Genomic DNA, 21,007 nt, shown 5'->3' with positions numbered 1-21,007 from the left:
GGGGGTCTGCTTTGAAGCGTTGGCCCCGCTCCTGGCAGCCCAGGAGGGGATCTGAGCGTGTTCCGCCCCTCCCCTGCGCTAGCTGTGGGTGCTGCCCATCTGCTGTGGTGCGAGGTCTGCGCCTCCGAGCCAGCGCTCTGCGGAGCTGATGCACGGGCACAGGACTTTCTGCGGGGTCAGCGCCCCGTGCAGAGATCACCCATTTCCTGTCCTGTGGCTTCTGTTTTTTGAAGTCAGGTTGGACGAGGATGGCAATTACTGTGTGAATTGTCCTAGGCTGCCTTTCCGCGGCAGGCACGCTCCTTGGTGTGATGGCCTTAAGAGGTCTGGTGAGTCACGGCGAGGCTGGTTCCCTGAGCAGAGCTGGGCCCTTCCCCACCTCCCACGGCCACGACCACCTCCAGTGTGTTCCGGGCAGGTTCAAGAAGCGACAGGGTGATGTCTACACAGGAAGGGCCGAGCGGACACCCAGCTGGAGACATGCCTGCACTGGGGAGGGCACGACTGGCTGGGCCAAGCTGAAGGTGTTGGTTTGGGGCCTTTGGCACAGGGATGGGGTCCCAAGTTGAGTGTGGATGAGACAGCAGGAGGGGTGGTGTTTGCGGTGGAGAGGGATCCGGGTGTGAGGCGTGGACCAGAGGAGGCTGGGGAGGGGGCTCCGGGGAGGGGAGCTGATGGCCCTGAGCAGGGGGCGCTGGTCACTGGGACTTGAGCCTGGGCTCAGGATGTGTAGAGCGAGGACGCGGGTGGGGGTGGGGTGGGGACTTGTCACTCCCAGGAAGCTCTGGGTGTGTGGTGCCCAGCCTCCACCCCACACGCACCCTCCCCGAGCTCAGAACCCCCCACCTGTTTCCGCGCCACCACGACTCCTGCTGCCAGCGTGAACCCACGTCCCCTCCAGGCCACACCTGCCAGCAGGTGACCTCTGGGCCCATCTTCCTCTGCCTTGTCACCCTCATCACTGATCCCCGATTCGGTGGCTGGTCCAGAAACCTCTCTGTCCCAGGGGGCAGGGGCTGCGCCTCCTGTCACTGCCGTGTGCCCGTCACCATAGCTCCTGATCATGGGCTGTGTGTGAATGAAGAGGGGGCAGGTGTGCCGCCGCTTTGCCATCTTGTTTTCCTGGGGGGTATGACTATGAATGCAGAGTGCCAGGCAGGGGAGCCCTCCCCGCATCTCTGCTCCTGCCTTGCCCTGCTCACCAGACTCCAGCTGTTGGCTGGGCCGTGGGGCTTTTCTCCGTGTGAGCAGCTCAGCGGCGTTGACGAGGCAGCCAGGTACCAGTGACCACCCAGCTGGGCCTCGGTGTCCCTGGGGGATCACCACGGCCGGAGTTAAGGGAAGGAGTGACGAGGGTGGGTGTAGAGGCAGTGACAGGGTGGGGCTCCTGGTGACCCAGCCCACCCTGCTACTGATTTTACCCCTGACCCTCCGTCCAGCCTCTGCTGGTTCTTCTCCCCCAGCCTGTGCCTCACTTCTCTGCCCAGACCTCAGGGGGGACCCCCACCTTCGCCTACTTCTGTCCAGGCCGGCGGAGGCCTTGCTGTCTGGCAAAGCTCTGCCAGGCCCGCGGGTGACCTGCAGAAGCTGTGGGAGCGCCGGGCTGGTGGGGCATCTCCCGAGAGGGTGCCGTGTGTTCTGTGTGCTACGTGATCCAAACCTTTGGGGAGGCGGGGAGGCTGGGAGGCGGCAGGCGGAAGCCATGGGCGAATCAGCGTCTACGGGGAGAGAAGTGCGTTTTGTGCAAAGACGCACTATCGTTTGCATTTTTGGAAATGTGGTGTTCACTCCTGTGGCTGCGGGCATTTTAAACACACTCAGTACACATTTAAATATTGACTCTGGCCAACTGTCATTTCTTGTTCCCTATATACTGGTCTTCCTGGTGCCACCAGACACGTGCCTGCATCAACAGACTGGCATGAGCTGATCCCAAAACAGGGCAGATGGTCCTTTAGACACAGCAAACACTGCCTGATATGGGGGCCCCAGCACAGCCTCCCTTGGTACAGCCAATGCTGGTCACCCACGCCGGGTGAGAGATTGACGGGCTCCGAAGAAGTGTTTGTGTTTTAGCCCTACACCTGGTTAAAGCACGGATGCCCCAGCTCGGGGCAGCCTCAGGCTTGGAGATGCTTCAAGTCACCGTGAAGGCGATCAGGGCCACACAGAGGTGTCCAGGGTCATGTGCAGACAGTCAGGTCACACGGAGATGACGAGGTCACCTGGAGGTGATGACATCACCTAGAGGTGATGACATCACCTAGAGATGGTCAGGAGACCTGGTGATGATGAGGTCACATGGAGCCGTCCAGGGTCACATGGAGCTGTCCAGGGTCACACGAAGATGCCTAGGTCGCAGTGAGATGTTCAGGGTGACAGTGGGCACCATTTCTGTAGGACTTTCGGCCACTCTCCTGGACCCCGCTCGGGACAGCTGTCCTTCTCTGGGTGGCAGAGTTAGGGTCCGGGAGGTGATTGCAGGCCAGTGTCTGCACACGATCTGTGGGCTCTGAGCACAGGCCCCTCCTCTCCGTCGGGCGTATGTGAGATGTGTTTGTTGGGGGCTCACTCCCCCAGTGGGGGGGTGTCTAGGGAGATGGCCATTGTATGCCGGGGTCCTGCAGAGTCCAGCCCCTCGGCCTGTCTTCCTGTCCCCTCTTGTGAACAGCTCTCATGTCTCTAGGTGACACTGCTGCCGACCGCGACCTCTTGGGTCCCGCCTGTCCTCATCCCACAGCTCGTCCTGCTCGGGACGCCTTGCCCATCACTGCCGGGGCTCTGACGGGAGCTCTCTGACCAAGGACAGCTGTCCCGCCGCTACGGTGTTTCTTTGTCCCGTGTAACCGAGTGTGGCGCTCAGTCCTGGGTGGGGAGGATTTCTGGGTAATCCATGAGGAGAGGGGTCCCTTGGAACCTGCAGGAGATGCCAGACTTTCATCAGACACAAAAGCATCCACTTTGCAGCAACTGAGGGGCAGCGGGTGGTGCAATGCTTATATACACTGCCGTCCCAAGGGGAGGCGGGTGGGCATTGTCTCTGTTGGTGGCCTGGGGGTCTCAGGGGGATGTGCTGGGGTCCTGCTGGTCCCTGAGAGGCACCCGGGTCTGGCCCTGGGACCTGCGGCCATGAGAGGCAGACCAGCTGAGGAGGCCGAGGAGGGGAAGCGGAGTCTGATCCTCCCCCAGGCCTGCCGTTCTGTGAACAGCGACCTGGGGCAAGGGAGTCCTTAGCCCCTTGTGGGCTCCTGCGACGTCCCCCGAGCTCAGTCCTGGGCTGTCTGGACCAGATGTGAGTCCAGGCAGGTGAAAGCGGGAAGCCGTGACACGCTGCGGCCCTTGGACGGCCTACCCGAACTTCCCTACGCGGTGTCTTTCCTGGTTGAGCAGGTCCCATCCCCGAGTCTGGGCTGTGGCTGTGCTGGAGAGGCTCTTCTCCACTGGGCCCCTTGCTCACTTCTTGTCTCTCGATGTGGAGTGGCAGCCTGGGGACATCAGAGGCTCCGGACGCTGTGTTCTCTTCATCCTCATACGTGCATCACAGGTGTTCACTTCATGCACAAATGCCATTCTTTCTTCTTCCTTTTGTTTTTATATTGATTGATGGGTTGCTTGCTTTTTAGGGCCACACCCATGGCATATGGAGGTTCCCAGGCTAGGAGTCGAATCGGAGCTACAGCTGCCGGTCTACGCCACGGGCACAGCCATGCGGGATCCAAGCCACCTCTGCAACCTACGCCACAGCTCATGGCAACGCCAGATCCTTCACCCACTGAGCGAGGCCAGGGATCGAACTTGCATCCTCAAGGATGTTAGTCGGGTTCATTACTACTGAGCCTCAGTGGGAGCTCCCTTTTGCTTTCACTCGGCTCTCCTTCGCTGCTTCTCTCTTCTCGCTGCCTCTGGGGGAGCAACCACTGTCTTTGTGTCTGAACCTTCTAGGTGTAAGGGTTTCCTCTGGCTATTGTAACAAAGGGCCCAGACTGGGTGGCTCGAACAGCAGACATTGCTCCCCAGAGTCCTGGAGGCTGGTTTCTCCAGAGGCCTCTCCCCTTGGCGTGTCGATTGCCGTCTTGTCCCTGTGTCCTCGCACGGTCATTGCTCTGAGCGTGTCTGTGTCCTGATCTCCCGTAAAGACGCTGGTCATGCTGGATTCGGACCCCACCCTCCTGGCCTCCCTCTCACTCCATCCCCTGTTGAAAGACCGTCTCCGCTCACAGGTGCACTCCGGGGTATTGGGGGGCAGGACGTTCACGTGAGTTTTGGGGGACACACCTTGCATCCTCGTGTGCTGTCGCATGATGTGACACGCGTAGAGCACGGGAGGCCCCCGCGCGGGCTGAGGGCTAAAGGCTGCTGTCCCGGCTCGTGGCCGCGTGAAACCGGCTTTGCACTGGCATCTGGCCGGTGTGGTCGTTCCACGGGCTGCTGCTCGGGGGACGTTTGGGCCCCGGGTGCAGCCCCCTGCGTGTTCTCTCCCCTCCAGCTCGGTGCCAACGCCCTGCTCTTCCTGAGCGTGAACATGTACGGGGTCTTTGTGAGGCTCCTGGCCGAGCGCTCCCAGAGGAAGGCCTTCCTGCAGGCCCGGAACTGCATCGAGGACCGGCTGCGGCTGGAGGATGAGAACGAGAAGCAGGTCAGTGCCTGGGGTCCTGCCGGAGGGACACGGGGGGACGCAGGGTGGGGAGCACGGGGCGGCACGGCCTTCTCATGCAGGCCCTGGGTGTGGGGCCCAACCTGGCCTGCCAGGGGGCGGGTGGGGGCCTCAGGCCCTGCCGGCCCCTCTGCCTTTGTGGGCCACCCCGCATCCGGTCGGAGATGGGGGCGGAGGTGGAAGAAATGCCGCCCCCTGTCATCCTTTGGCCTCGATTTACCTGCGGGTGACCTGAGGAACAGGGCTGTGGAGGAGGCGTCAGGCAGCTTTGAAGGACTCGGGTGGGGGCGGAGGAGGGCTGCCTTTGGTGCCGCTCGAGGCGGCTGAGCTGCTAGGAAAGGACCGCCCCCCTAGACGCACACACACCGGCAGCTTGGCCTGAGCCTGCCGAGCACCCTGCCCGCCAGGCCTGCTGGGACACCAGCATTGTCCCCTCCAGTCTAAAGGGTGCAGGCTTGGAAGAGCTGGGCTGGGTTTCCAGCAAACGTCCCCCACCCCCCCGCTGCCCTGCTCCCCCAACTGTGGTCAGTGAAGTCTCCTCTGCTGCTGTTCTGGGGCCTCGAAGATGGTCTGAGACCAAAGTGCTGATGGTGGAGGCTTGTTTCCCTGGGTGGGGGGGTGGGGGGGGCGTGGGATTGATTTATAAATGAGGTGCTATTTTTATTGTAAATCCAAGGCATTAAGTGCAGACTGTACATTAAAAAATGTGCACATTTCCACGTATAGGCGTTAGAATGAACCTCGTGCTTACAGTAAAAGCTGAATATCACTTAGAAATAGGTGGTGTGTGTGTATTTTGCTCACGTGTTTGGATCTGTGGGTGGCGCATGTGTGTGCAGGATTTGTGTTGGTGTGCGTATGTGCACACATGTGATGTGCCAGGTGTGCGTCGTGTGTGCCCCTGCATGTGTGAATACGTATGCGTACCCATCGTATGTTTGTGGATATGTGGGGCACGTGTGTGCACGTATGTGTTTGCCTTCATGTGGACTGTGTGTGTGCCTGCTTGTATGTCTGTGTGCTGGTGGATGTGTGCGCGTATGTCCTCGTGTGGACGGGTGTGTATGAGTGTGCACGCACACACATGCACCAGTATGAAGAGCGGGTCTTCTGGGGCTGCGCCCTGAGCGTTGTCCCAGATCAGCGTCCGTCAGCACCCGTGGCATCCGTGTTGCTGAGAGGCCTTGAGCTCGGTGTCCCCTCACCTTCATCACCTCCGCGAGACCCCAGAGGGGACGCTTCAGAGTCCTCTCGCCGGGAGCACCGGAGAAGCCGATTTGGGGGCCGTTCTTGTGCGTGTCTGAATCTTCCTTCACTCCCTGTTTTTCGCGCCTCTCCATCTCCTTTCGAATCTCTTCCTTTCCCACTGGCTCTGATTTCGGCTTTCATTTCTTTTCTTACGTTTGCTGCCTCTCCTATTGACTACCCAGTTTTCCAGCTTGCTGTGCCCCCTGTCCCGCCAGTGGGTTCTGTCTGTCGATGGCGAGGGTGCGGGCTGTGGCACGGCCGCTCTTGCTGCCCGCAAGTGTGCATCTCCCTGCAAGCGTGCATCTCCCCGCCGCCCGCCCTGGGAACGGGGGCCGAGGAAGCACTCGTGCTCTGAGCAGCTGCAAGCTCAGCGTCTGCCGCTGTACGTGTGTCATTTCACTGCATTCCAAGAGCCAGGGTATCTTTTCTCGGTCCCACAGCTGAGGAGGCTCAGAGATGGCATCTGAGTTCTAACCACAGACCTGAGGTTCACAAGCAGGAAATCAGCAAAATGGTAGATGGCTCCAATCCCATCAGCCCAACCGAAGCTCTGCGCTTTCAAGTTTTCTCCCCGGGGGGATTCTCTCCCCGCTCCGTCCTGCTACATTGTCATTTCAGTGTAGACATCATTTTATTCTCTGCGTTCTGACCACTTCCCACAGGTGTATCCACTGGTGCTCTAAAGGTCACTTAAGACGGCTCCTGCTTCCTCTCCGCGTCTGACACCTACAGATACCGTGGTTTTAAAAGAGTTTCTTCCTCCTGAGCATCTGTTTTGAGCACGTTTTTTATTACACTTGATGTACAGTGTTGTGCCCATTTCTGCTCTACTGCAAAGTGACCCAGTCACACAGGCATACGTGGTCCTCTGCTCACGTTACCTTCCATCGTGTTCTATCCCAAGGCGCTGGACAGGGTTGCCTGTGCTGTACAGGATGCAACTAGAGCCTCTCCTACCAAGTGAAGTAACTCACGAGCATCTTTACTGAGACTCGAATTATGCCTTGGCTACGTTCTCAGGAATGTGGGTACCATGTTTTTCTCTCCCGGGTCCTGGGTTTTTTCCCCAAACATGCAGGGCTTCATTTTCTCTTTATAAGTCATGCTTACCTCGGGGGCAGTGGGTCTGTGAGTGGGATCCTGGAGCCAGCAGCGTCAGCCTTGCAGAGGGCCTGCTGGAAATGCAGATTCTCAGGCCTACCCAGTCCCATGGGTGGGAAAGCTGGGGTGGGTCCAGCATTCGGGGTTCTGCTGTGTATCCCCAGTGTTGCGTGTGACCTGCTCCCCCCACCCCATTCCTGGGAGAACGCGGTACCTCCCGTTTGTTCAGATGGTGGTTAGAAACGCAGCGGTCGCCTTTCCGGGCGTGTTGGTATTTCTCCGTGGAGCATGTGTTCTGATCCTCTGGCCCTTCCTGCTCTGACTTTCCTGGGTCTCTGAACAAACTGCTCACCACCGAAAGGGCAGTGCTTCTCCCGAGGGGGGCCTCGTGTTCCCCACGTCTCTTCTTCTGGCTCTGCTTTTCTTGGTGGAAAAACTCAGCCTTTCGGGTTTTCCAACGTATCCATCACTTTCCTCGGTGGTTGCATCTGTTGCTGCAAAGCCGGGGTGCGGATGGGTGGCTCCGGGGAGCTCACCTGGCCGGTCCTGAGAGGGGCAAGGCAGTGTCTTGACTTGCTGGGCTTTTTCGGCTGGAACCTGTGGGTCACGTCACAGCACAGCCGTCTCCCTGGGCAGCCTGTACCCCACACTCGGGTCACTCCCTGCCTCTGGCTGGCCCGGCTGATGTAGCTCAGGAAACCCTGTCTCTTTGGGAGGCAGGAGAGAAGAGAAGCATTTGAGCTCAAATGGGGCTCAGTTGCCTCTTCGGGGCTCTGAAGCCCCGGTAGGTACTCGTACCTGGGAGCCTGCCCCGGGCACCGCCTGTTCAGTCCAGGGGAACCTGCGGGTGGCCAGGAAGCTCTTTCCAGCCCGTACCTCTGTGTCAACGTGCAAACCATGGCCCCCTGAGTTACAGGTGAGGGATGCCCGGCCATATGGGCTTGTCATTGTCTATCTGCGTTTTCACGCTTCAATGTGGCAGAGAGATCCAGTTCAATAACTGCTTCTAGAGTCTTCTCCGGGCCCTGACCCAGCAAGGCAGCACCCTAGGTGATGTGAGGGGATCCTGGTGCACAAACCCCAGATTTGTGGAGTGGGCATTGGCAGAAATACCCTGGTTCTAGGAGGGGCTTCTGGGGTGATGCATCTTTGTTCTGGGAGAGGATGCTGGGGGCTGTACCCCAGTTCTGGGAGGGGCTGCTGGGGTGTCCAGCTCCAGAAGGACCACTGTGTGGTGGCAGGTGTGCCCCATCGGCTTCTGTAGGAGGAGGGGACAGGCCGGGCGGGGGCCAGAGGGGCTGGGAAGGGGGTCCTTGAGTTGGAAACCTGTCTGGTGGTTGCGGGGAGGCATGTGGTTTGCTGTGGCCTTAGCTGGAAGAACATGGAGAAGGTGAGAGGGAGGCAACCTTTTGCACCCCAGGGAAGGCTGTGCACATGGCCGGGAGGCAGGGCTTCTCCTGCTTTGGAGCAGGACAGAGCGCTGCTCCAAGGCAGGTCTGGGGGAGGGGTCACTGTGTAGGTAAGAACCAGGAGGCAGCCAGCGCAGGGCAGATACACTCAGAGCTTGCCGGGTTCTTTCCTTTCTCCCAGGTGAGCCTCCACGCAGAGCTGTTGAGGCTGGAGGCTTCCTGAGGCCGGAGACGGTCGTGCTCCCTGGCCAGAAACCCAGGGGATGCCTCCTTCCTGGGATGTGCCTGCCCGACTGGGTTGGTGGGAGGGGAGAGCAAGGGACCGGCTCTGGGTTTTTGTTGCTGGTTTTTTGTTTTGTTTTGTTTTGTTTTTTGTCTTTTTGTCCTTTTAAGGGCCGCATCCACAGCATATGGAAGTTCCCAGGCTAGGGGTGGAATTGGCGCTGCAGCTAGCAGCCTACGCCACAGCCACAGCAACACCAGATCCAAGCCGTGTCTGCGGCCTACACCACAGTGCATGGCAACGCCGGATCCTTAACCCACTGAGCGAGGCCAGGGATCGAACCTGTATCCTCATGGAGGCTAGTTGGGTTCATAACCGCTGAGCCATAATGGGACTGGCTCTGAAATGCAGACACCCCATCTCAGAACCTTGGCCTCTTCCGGCTGCTGGACCATTGTGGTTCTGGACAGGAGTCAGCAGATGGGCACTGTTGAGATGCTCCCGCTGCAGAATCCTGGGCAGCGACGTGGAGACCGCAGGCCCTTCCCTGTGCGCTCCAGATCTGACGCCAACATTGGTCTCGCTGGGGCTGAGTGTGACTTTGTGGGGTAGGATTGTGTCATTGAATTCCAGTGCTGGGTTAGCTTCAGGTGTCCAGCGGGTGATTCAGCTATGTAGGTTTTAGGGTGCGCTTCGCCTCAAACCTTGGGCAGAGACCAGGCCTCCTTAGACCAGGGTGCCTCTGTGTGCTCGGAGCCCGCCCGCAGCCAGGAAGGACCTGTGGCCATTCTGTTCCTGGAATCGCTGACTTTGCGACAACCCTGTGAAGAAAGGCGATAAGAGCTCTAGGAATCAGGAGCTCCCCCCCCACCCCCACACCGCATCTTGTTGAGAACTAATAGCCTTGCAATTGCTCCTTTAAAAGAAAGTCCAGCTGCTTTGGCTATGAGATCTGGGTTTTTATTTATCTCCTGCCCTGCTCCCTGCAGGAGTGGACAAGACTGGTCTCCCCAGACCAGCCTCCAAGAGCAACGCCTCCTTCAGCGTGTCTGCACAGGGGAATATCGGTCTGGCCTCCTCGGGCAGCCTGCAGCACCAGAGGGGATGGGAGAGGCTGGGCGGGGGCATGTCTGTTTTGTTGGACACACTTTACTTCTGGAAGGTTCTCTGCTCTACGTTGAGAAAGCTACCTGAGTTGTCATTGTCCCCGAGGCTGACTCCTCTGAGAGGGACTTGGATGTGCTGAAGTGACCCCTCCTTCCACCAAGTCAGAACAGAACGGGCCCCTAAGCAGGACCGTCTGACTCTGTCCTGTCCGTCAGGGGTCTTGGCAGGACAGAAGAATGTACTCCATCTGAAGGCATTCTGTCCTCTTTGGAACTAATTTCAGGCCTCTGCGTCATCGTTAAGCATGTAAGAACTTTATTCGGTTTTATAAATCTGAGAACTGTTGGCTCGGAGAATTTAAATGCCATGGGGGAGTTCCCAGCTAGGATCCATGAGCTTTGATCCCTGACCTCGCTCAGTGGGTTAAGGATCTGGCATTGCTGCGAGCTGTGGTGTAGGTTGCAGACGTGGCTTGGATCTGGCGTTGCTGTGGCTCTGGCGTAGGCTGGCAGCTGTAGCTCTGATTCGACCCCTAGCCTGGGAACTTCCATATGCTGCAGGTGTGGCCCTAAAAAGACAAAAAAAAGAAAAAAAGAAGTTCTTTGGGAAAGACAGTAAAGTGAGTGGCAGGAGTTCCTGCTGTGGCACAGCGGGTTAGAATCTGACTGCAGTACCTCAGGTTGCTGCAGAGGCTCAGGTTCAATCCTTGGCCCAGGAAGTTCCATGTGCCACAGGGGCAGCCAAAAAAAAAAAAAAAAGAGTGACAAAGTAGTTGGTGGTGAGGACAGCGGAGGCCAAAGCCCAGACCCGCTGCCCCCCAGCCCAGCCATGGCCCATTTTCTTCCTTTTTACTCCATGTAAAAAGGTTGACAGCGAGGTTTGGGGTTGATAGCTGGGCAGGTTAACACACACCAAAGGGCTCCGAGGGGTCTTGTAACAGGACTCTCTCAGTTTCAGAACAAACATGTCAAAGTTGGTTCTTTGAAGTAGAAAAGCCTGAGAGGGGCTGCCCAAGAAGAAGGAGCGGGCCGTGGTGACCAGGTCAGGAAGGTGCGTGGCCGCCGGGATGAAGCCAGCTTAAAAATAAATGTGAGGGAGATACTAAGAAATTTTTTTTCATTTGCCAGAATATTTGAAAACTCAGACAAGGTGAACACATTCCCAGGAAGGTGTCAGTTACTGAAACTGATTCGAGAAGAAAAAGAAAGCCTGGACCATCCTATGAGGATGAAAATGATGGACTCAGTATTGAAAAGCTTGCCCAAAAAGTTATCGCCAGGCCGCGGTGGTTTGACAGCTGAGTCATACAAACGTCCAAGGAACACATTTTTCCAGTCTGATCGTCCAGAGGCTGGAAACTCCTTCTGTGAATGCAGGATGGCCTTGCCTGTGATTATGGAGGACGGAGCTAGGACCCCAGAATCTCAGAAAGGCAGGCCAGATAGACAGGCCAGGGAGCGGCCCCTCTCCCCCCAGTTCTGCGTCATGAGCCGTGTCGGCCCCGAGACCCTCTGCCTCTTGGTGCCTGAGTGGGTTGGGAGAGGCCCAGCTTGAACGTCTGTGGGGAGGGTGGTCATCTATGACCGCAGGCCACTGAATGCTTGGCCCAGGGCATTGAAGACCCTGGGACAAGGGGAACCTGGTCTCAACAAGACCTGGTGTGAGTGGATGGGAGGCAGCAGCTGGCCCCCGTGGGCAGGCTTTGTGGAGGAGGCCATGCATTGGGGATGGATGCCAGAGGAAGAAATATTTGGTTGGGGCTTTGAAGGATGTGTAGGAGTTTTCCAGGTGGAGGCTGGGAGATGAGCACTGGGGTGGCATTCAAGCAGCAGATGAGGGGGGCACAGGTGTTATGGGCAGGCAGGTTGGTAAGCGGCAGCTCTGTCTTCCTTCAGCTTGGAGAGGGCTGGGATCGAGCTGGAAGGGCTGCCTTAGTGGGGTGCAGAGAGCACCTGGGGCCCCTGAGTGCTCACAGCTCGAGAGCATAGGGAGGGGGTGAGAGGCCTCTGAAGGTCAGCCTTATCTCTTGGGGGGGCCTCACAGCCTAGCCAGGAGGCCTGGGCTTGCAAAGCCCCTACTCCTGAGATCAGCTTCCTTGGCTGACTGCAGAGGCCACTGCGCCAAAGGCTCTGACACTCCTCAGTGCCATTAGTAAGTCGGAATTCCGGAATTACAGACAGCTGTTTACACAGCACATGCTTATTTGTCGCATACTTGTCATCCTAACAAGGTAAAGGGGACAGTTTACCTTGTGTGAGGAAAATTATCCAGAGAAAGCAAATTTCCTTTTAAGTGATATAGGACAGATTTTTTTTTTTTAAGAACTCTGGCTCATTCACAGCACCTTTTGAAACCACTATAGTTGTTATTTATTTCAATTTTTTTGGTCTTTTTTTTGGGGGGGGCCCATACCCTCGGCATATGGAGGTTCCCAGGCTAGGGATCCACTTGGAGCTGCAGCTGCCGGTCTACACCACAGCCACAGCCACACCGGATCCTCGAACCTGTGTCCTCACGCATACTAGTCAGATCCATTTCTGCTGAGCCAGCCACGGTGGGAACTCTCTATTTTAAATTTAAAAAGCCTGTTGATCCATAGTTCACATACTGCTAAGTTTGATGTAAAGTTCAAGACAACTAAAGGTTTTTTTCTCGTATTTTGAGTGTATAACCTTCACAATAATTTATTACAAGACATTAATTGTAGTTCCCTGTGCCTTATGTCCTTGCCGTTTGTTTTGTTTTATGCTTTTGTCTTTTTCTTGCATTACAGTTGAGTTACAATGTTATATTAGTTTGGGGTATGCAGCGAAGTAATTCAGTTTTGCATGTATATTCTTTTGGAGATTATTCTCTGTATACATTTATAGAACATATATTCTTTTTTAGATTATTTTCCATTATAGGTTATTACAAAGTATTGAGTATAGTTCCCTGTACTATACAGTAGGTCCTTGCTGGTTATCTATTTTACATATAGTAGTGTGTATATTTTAATCCCAGACTCTTAATGTACCTCCCCCCCACTTTCCTGTTTGGTAACCATAAGTTTGTTTTCTATGTCTGTAAGTCTATTTCTGTTTTTTAAATAAGTTCATTTGTATAATTTTTTAATGTAAGTGATATCATACTACTTGTCTTTCAGTCTGGCTTACTTCACTTAGTATGATAATCTCTAGGTCCATCCATGTTGCTGCAAAAGGCTTTATTTTATTCTTTTTTATGGCTGAGTAATATTCCATTATATATATGTACCATATCTTCCTTATCCATTTATCTGTCAAAGGACAGTTAAGTTGCTTCCATGTCTTGGCTATTGTAAATAGTGCTGCAGTGAACACCGGGGAGCAAGTATCTTTTCATATTCCTTTCTATTATAGTTTATTATTACAAGATACTGACTGCAGTTCCTTGTGCTAACAGAAGGGCTTTGTTGTTTATCAGAGTGTGTCTTTTTGTATAGCTTTTTTAGTGTTTGCTCTAGGTTGTATATTTTATAGTCGTAACTTACCACATCCTACTGTTGTCAGCACTTTATCAGACGGAGGGAAGGGTAGAAACCCCACCTTCATCTTTGTCCCACAACCCAATTTGTGATAAAATTGCCTTAAATGTTTCTTTTACATATATTTGGAGCCACATCAAGCAGTGTTATAATTTTTGCTTCAGTCGTCAGTGGAGAAGGAAACCGGTTGTGTTGACACATGTATTCGTCTTACTGTTTGTTTTCTTCCTTCCCGGTGTCCAAAGATTCCTTTTCTTCTTCTTTTCTTTCGTGTGGAAGACTTCTTTAGCCATATTCTTAAATTTTTCCCTTTGATTTCTGGCTTTGTATTTCCTTTCACTGGTTGGGACTCATCGCCGAAGCTGTCTGCTCCTAATGTCGTGTTTATTGTGGCCGGAGCCTCTAGGGCTAGGCTTGGAATTGCATGTGGATTTCAGGTATTATCTTTAGGATGTCAGGGAGGTACTTTGTCTCGGGTTATTTGCTGGTTTTTGTTTTTAATCAGGGATGGGTGCTTGATCTTTTCAGATGGCCATTTGGCTCCCCGTGGAGAGCTTGTGTACTTTCAGTCCTGGTGATTAATGTGTGTTTGCTTTAGGCACTATCACTAATCCTGTAGGTAGAGTTAATGCTGAGCCCTTGGTGGGAAATACAGCCTGCTCTTGGGAACTTCACGTGACAGTGGCTCATCCAAGGGGGATAACTCTTTTTCCCTTACACACGTGGTCCAGGGCAGGCAGTTTATGGTCGATGTGGCAGATCTGATCCACGCAGCCATCACAGCCCTGTCTCCCTCTAGTTAAATGGTCTGCCGTCACTAATGCGGAACCTTCTTCCTCCTGAACTAAGATGGTAGATGCAGATCCAGCCATCACGACTGTGTCCGCAGCAACACCAGGGAGGGAAGAACGAGCTGTCTTTAGGGAATATTCCAGAAGCCTCCACATGCCCCTTTAACTCCTTTCTCCTTGGTCACATCTAAGCTGCACAGGAAGCTGGACAATGTAGTCTTTAGTCCAGGTCGCCAAGTCCTTGGTGAGACCAAGGGACTTGATTGTGGTATGAGCTGTGGAGAAGGGATGCAGGGGCAGCACTGACTCTGCTGCAGCCATCTGTCCTGGCACCCCCTGCTGGGCTGGGTGTCCACATCCTCTGGGATTGGCCCCGCCCGCCCATCGTCTCCCATCACCTCTCAGGTCTGGGGCTTGTCATTGTCCCTCCACCTTTGCAGTTCTTCCTTCCCTCCTGTGGCTGCAACTGTTTCTCGGTTCCAGCTCCACATCGTGCAGGGCAGCCGAGGTGAGGGAGAGACCAGGAGTCCAGAAGGCTCCCTCAGCAGGGGCCCCCAGGGGGCGGTGCACAGGGGGAGTCCTGGGGCTGCAAAACGGAGGCGTTAGGAGATCACCAATCACAGAGGGTGGTGGAAGGTGTGAAATGGGAAGGGGGGGGGAGGCTTCCACTTGTTGGATTTGGCTCGGGGATGCCTGAGGGTTTTTCTCGGTGCAGGTGACGGGTTTAAAAGACACAGGAGACGAGAGAGCGCAGCTGTGAAGGGCTGTCGTGGGAGGTGCTGGGAGGCGTGATTCCCAGGAGGGGCCCCCTTGGCTCAGCGGGGGCCTGGGATTTGTCCCCTTCTCAGACACTCTGCCAGCAGGGTTGGTGTGATTATCAGCCTGTTGGAAGCGATGGAATTGAGACCGAGCTTAACCAACTGCTCCATAGAGACGGAGCCTGGATGTGAGGCATGGCGACTCTCCTTCTTGCGACACCCTCTGTGTGAGCAGGGCTCGGGGTGCAGGGCCCTAGACCAGCTGGCAACCCGAGGGGCCCAGGATGGCAGACACCCGCCTCGCTGGGGCTGCTGGAGAGGGCACGCTGCCCTGCGTGTTCCAGGGCCTTTCCTGGCACCTGCCTTGTCGTCCCACCTTCCACCTTGGGGTGGTGACAGTCTCTGGAAACTACCAGATGGCCCCTTGATGGTGGCCTGAGGGAGCCCAGTTCCCTCCACCTGTGGAGCAGCTGGCCACCTGCAGAGGCTCCTCTCTGTGGGTCATGCTCAGGCATGTCCCCAGAGGCCCCTCTGCTAAGGAAGGGGCCAACAGCGTTGTCCTGTCCAGGCTCGAGTTGCAAACCAGCTCCGGTGCCCTGCACAGTGAGGCTTTCTGTCCCTGAGGCTGTCCCCACACACGTACTCAGAGTGGCACTTCTGTCTCAGCGGGTCCTCTTCCCATGTGGCCTGAGGTCAGGTGTCACGGAAACACCGTGTGCCCAGCTGGTCAAGGGCCAGCGGCCTTGAGGCCAGGGAAGGATCCACCAAGCGGAGGAGAGGCAGAGGCTGGAGGAGGAAACTGAGAAAAGGCAGCAGAGTCCCCAGAGCGGCAGGGCGCCTTTGGAGAAGCCCGGATGTTTAGTTCATCCTCTGGGGGGAGAAAAACGTTGAGATCGGGGAGAACTCGGAAGACGAGACTGGGAGAAAATGCCACCGTGTCCAAAGCTCCTTCTTTCTGGGCACAAGGGGCCCCTATCTGTCCAGAGACAGGTGCTTTCGTGGCCCACCTCTAGGGCCCTCTTGGGGCCACGTTGGGCAGTGACGTGGGGAGCAAGCCTGGACCCCCCTGGTTGGAGGCATTGGTGTTTCCTCCCTGTGACCCCTGCTCACTAGTGGGTGGTGTGGGCAGGCGGGGTGTTCCAGGGGGGATGCTGGTGCTTGCCTAGTGCTCTGGAAGTGAGTCTGCCGTGCAGTGACAGTCCAGGCCTGGGCACGACCCACCGGGGCTCTGGGGCTGGGCAGGATCCTTGGGCCTGGACCGCATGTCGGCTGTGCGTGAGGAGGGTCCGCAGCCCCGCGGGGAGGGCAGGTGCTCAGCATCACAGTCCTTGGTGGGGGGAGGAGCTGCTGCTGCATCACGTGTCTCTCTTGTCCAGGAGCGGCTGCTCATGAGTCTCCTGCCCCGGAATGTTGCCATGGAGATGAAGGAAGACTTCCTGAAGCCCCCCGAGAGGATTTTCCACAAGATTTACATTCAGCGGCATGACAATGTGAGGTAGGGGTGGCGCTGCCCTGGCTCTACAGTGGGCCTGGGGAGCAGAGGTGGGAGGTGATGGAGGTGGGAGGTCTGGAGGGGGGTGCTGATGGTGGGTGTGGGAGGTGCTGGAGGAGGTGGAGGTGAAAGCAAAGGTGGGAGGTGCTGGAGGAGGTGGAGGTGATGGAGGGAGGTGGATTGGAGGAGGTGGAGGTGATGGAGGGAGGTGGATTGGAGGAGGTGGAGGTGATGGCAGAGGTAGGAGCTCATGGTGGAGGTGGGAGGTGTTGGAGGAGATGGAGGTGATGGTGGGGGTGGGCAGAGGGTCCTGGTTTGAGGGAAGGAGGGGGCAAGTGTGAGTTAGAAGGCAAACTTGCCTGACAGGGAAGCAGGTCTCACAAGGCAAGTGGTGTGATGGCTTCTTGGGTGATGTGTTTCACAGCTGCTCTTTCCCATTTTCTTATTTTTGCTCTTTTTACTTCCTGTGTTGGCTAGAGAGGGTCCAAACTCTGTCCCTAAGCCAGGTTTGGGCAGGGACCTTTGGGCTGGAAATTTGCCTGCCTTGGGTTGATTGCTGAGCATTGTTCTAGTTGGTGCCAGGCTCTGGGGTAGCCATTCCCCTTCTCACTCTGTTCATCTCATGGCAGCCCCAGGAGGTAGGGACTGGTGTTACCATCTTATTGGTGAAGAAACTGAGTCCTCAGAATGAGCCAGCTTTCCCTGGATATGCTGAGGTTTGCTTGTTTGTTTTTAAAGCTACTGTTAAAAAAGCAGTTTGTTGTATTAAATTGTGTGTCCCTTTTAAGATACTTGAAATAGCCAAGTGTTGTCTGTGTGGGAGAAATGCTTGACTTAAGTGTCATTCAGGTAGGAGATGGTGCTTTGAGGACCAAGTGCTCTCCCTTTCTGCTGTTCTTTGCTGGCTCTCCTGAGTGTCCATGTCAGGGCTTCTTGTCCTCTGGGCCCCTGCAGACACGAAAGGATAAGAAAATCCTTGTTCTGTCTGTGTCGTACTCTGCAGCCTGGGTCCCTGTGAGCTGGTGCTTGTGCTTCCAAAATGAGCCAAGGCCTGATGCTGCCAACCCCTCCCAAGCAGGGTCCAAGCTGCCTGGGGCATGGGCCAGAGTGCCTAACAGCTGTCTGGTGGGTGCACTCACTCCCACTGCTGTGCCTCTTGATGAGGACAAGTTTTGTCCTCCTACAGAGGACACTAAAGCTGCGCGGGGTTAAGGCCCAGTATGTGGGGCCAGCATTCACGCCCAGGCAAGACAAACTTCTCCACTGGACACTTGGTTCTGTGTTATGTCACCATACCCCTAATATCCATGGGCACCGTCACCTCTGTGTTATAGATGAGGACATTGAGGTTCAGCGAAGTGAGATGAGTATACAGGACTCCCCAGCCCATGAGCGATGGGGCTGGGGCTGTACCTAGGATTGGCTGATGCTGACATCTGCCTAGACTTTTCCCCTTTGCATACTACCCTCTCGTTACTGGGTAAGGACATGATTTAGTGGCCAAGACCCCTGCTGGAAAGACCAGATCACTGGAACCATGCAGGGAGCACTTTGCCAGGGCAGAGCATCTGCACACAGCAGGGGAGGCCATCAAGCATCTTCTGGAGTTGTGGGTGGAGGTGAGCACAGTACATGTGCACCCACCTGCCTTTCCCTCCCTCTCCTCTACCTGTGACAACAAATATGGATAATAGCGAGTTGCTACTTCCCTTTGCTGCTGAAAAATCTCCATCCACATCCCCTGGTGGGCCAGTATGCTGGGTGCAGGTGTGACAGCCCTGTGATAGGAGAGGAAGCTGAGGTTCGCTGTCACAGATGGTGTCAGCTGCACCCTGGCCCCTCTGGCCACCCTCCAGCAGGATTATTTCTATAGCCCAGATACAAACATCTCATTGCCTTCTCTTCTCTTCTCTTCATTATGTCCAAACTCAGTATGGCATTCATAGTTCATAACAGGCTGATGCCACTGGGAGTGGTAGAGTACCATGAAAATCTTCTCCTCCATAGAAGCAATAACATGGGAGAGAATGGTCAGAAACAACATTGACAAAACTCTGGAAATAATCAGTCTTGCAAGAATTCATGAATGCTTATTTTTAAGAAAAATAGCTAAATCTTGGAGCAACAGTGAGCTGTGTGCAGTTTTAATTTCCACCCTCCCTCTCCCAGGTCCACAATAGTTTTGAAAACCAATGGCTGCAATCATGATGAAAACGTGCAGCCTGGCAGCCACTGGAAGGTGCAAAACTAGGTTGGCACTCTTTCAAAGCCCCATTCTGAGAGAATTACCATCATTTGGCTGTCTTAAAATTCCCTAGGAAGCCCCACTCATGGGTTTATCTTTATTTGACTTGACTCAAACTTAGTGTGAACAGATTTTGCCCAGAACATTTGTTGAAAACAATCAATGGCATTTGTTTAATGTCATAGCTGCCTTAGGCAGTGACAGCAGATGAGGCAAATAGCAAGGTAATCAAAAGACTGGAAGGAAAAAACTGAGGGATGAGATGTCCATCAGGTGATTTGAAAGGGAGTATTTCTGGGAATCAGAAGACCATGTACATGGTAGAAGATAATATGAGAAAAAGAATATATATATAAAACTGGGTCACTTTTCTGTACAGCAGAAATTGACAGAAATTATTATATTTCTATAAATTATTATAGTTGATTCTGTAAATCAACTATAATAAAAAAAAACTAAAAAAAAAAAAAAAGAAGAAGAAGATCATGTACAAGCATGGGGCAGTGCACATGCTCAGGAAAGACCTGAAAAGGCCCTATACTGTCACTTCTGATTGACCTTGAGGTTTTTATGCAAGCAGGAAGTGAAGGCTAAGGAAGAGTTGTAATTTGCTTGACTAAATGTTGAAAGCATGCCCCAACATGCATACACACCTTGTCATCAAAGACAAAGAGACTTACTGGCCTCAGACATCTCGGGGAATTTCTGTCTAGTCATTAGCTGAGCACCAAATTAATGAAGCAGAGATTTGAGTGGCTTCATATGACAAAGAATACAGATTTTACAGAATTAGTTCATAAAAAAATAATAATAAACTAAATAATTAACAACATAAACAATCAGCAACAACAACAAAATCTGAGTTTGGGGGGTATGATTTTCAGAGTTGCCATAGTATATTATCCACTTTTCAATAAAAATATACAAGACATGAAAAAAAAAATGCATGGCTTTCACATGAATAAGAAAAGCAGTCAAAAGAAACTATGCCAGAGGAAGCCCAGATATTGGATTTGTTTGATAACACCTTTAAAATCAGCTATTAAATATGTTCAAAGAAGAAACCACATCTGAGTAACTAAAGGAAAGTATGAGAGTGATTTTTCATCAAATAAAGAAGACCAATAAAGAGATAGAAATTATTTTAAAAACCCAAATAGAAATTCCAAATTTGAAAAATGAAACAACTAAAATGGAAAATTCACCTGGGGCTTAACAGTAAATTTAAGCAGACTGAAGAAAGAATGAGTGAAATTCAAGATAGGTCCATTCAGGTCATCCAATCTGAAGAACAGAATGCAAAAAGGATGAAGACAAGTGAACAGATCCTCAGACACCTGAGGGACACCATCAGACAGTAACACACTCGTAAGGAGAGTCCTGGAAATGAGGAAAGAGAAAAGGGGGAAGAAAAAATACTGGAAAAAACAGTGGAAAATCAAATATCCCAAACCTAATGAAAAACACGAACCCTCACATTGAAGAAACTCAGTTAGGATAAACTCAAAGAGAACCTCACCTAGACACATCAAAAGCCAAAACCAAGAAGAGAATCTTGGAAGCAGGAAGAGGGAATCAACTTGTTATTCAAAAGGGCACCTTCATAAAGTCGTTAGCAGATTTCTCATCTGAAACCATGCAGGCCACAAGGCAATGGAATGGCATATTCAAAACCTGAACTAAAAAGACAAGAATTCCATATCCAGCAAAAATCACAGCAGTAGCACCTGCTATTCCATCTGGCTGGAACTTTCTCCCAGTGTCTTCATGACTCCTCCAGGGGGTTTCTTCCCTTTAGGACCCAAGTGTCACCTGGCCTGCTCAGAGCTCCACACCCATCTTCCCTCCTTCATTGTTCTTCATAGTTATATACTTGTCACCTTGGAAATACTGCGTCTACCAGCCCCGACCAGAGTGGAAGCTTCTGGAGGGCTCAGGTCTTAGAATCTCTTGTCCATGGCTAAGTCCCAAGCTCGTAGCATCTTGCCTAGCACGTAGATCCTTCAGTAAATATTTGTTACACTGTAACACTAGTCGTTATCACTAAGGGATTGTCGAGATCTTATTAGGGGCAAGGTATTACTCTAAGTGCTTGGTTAATCTCTTTAACCCTATGCCCTATGATTTGACTCTAGTCTTCTTCCCCTTTTGAAGATGGCAGGACTGACACGTGAAAGTATTGGATACGTTGCCTGGGGCGCTGTTGCTGGAAATGGTGGAGCTGGGCAGTCCTACTGGGGTCCAAGCTCTAACTACTGCCCTCCTCTCGCCGCTCCTGGGCAGACCCTCAGGAAGCCCTCATCCTGGAGACTTGTGCTCCGCTGCTTACTGCCTGTACGTGCGTTCTCACCAGCCACCATCTCCTAGCTCTCGATCTGGTTTCTCACCGTCTTCGCATGCACTCGTTTCTGCGTGTCATTTGCACTTCTGAATCAATCCCCTCTTCCTTTCCTCCTCCCTCCTTCCCTCCCTCC

The 21,007-nt window shown here is 53.7% G+C and overlaps 1 protein-coding gene across 1 annotated transcript in view; it reads left to right on the top strand.

The window, feature by feature from the left end:
* Window positions 1-21,007, top strand: part of ADCY1 (adenylate cyclase 1) — an 89,178-nt gene that overhangs the window by 13,493 nt on the left and 54,678 nt on the right. Inside the window, exons 2-3 of the mRNA XM_047763603.1 lie at window positions 4,487-4,636; window positions 16,173-16,291. Coding sequence (XP_047619559.1) covers window positions 4,487-4,636; window positions 16,173-16,291 — 269 coding nt within the window. The remainder of the gene's footprint in view (window positions 1-4,486; window positions 4,637-16,172; window positions 16,292-21,007) is intronic.

Source organism: Phacochoerus africanus, chromosome 16, assembly GCF_016906955.1.
Source record: "Phacochoerus africanus isolate WHEZ1 chromosome 16, ROS_Pafr_v1, whole genome shotgun sequence".
NCBI lineage: Eukaryota > Metazoa > Chordata > Mammalia > Artiodactyla > Suidae > Phacochoerus > Phacochoerus africanus.
This window is presented reverse-complemented; position numbering and strand designations above follow the sequence as displayed.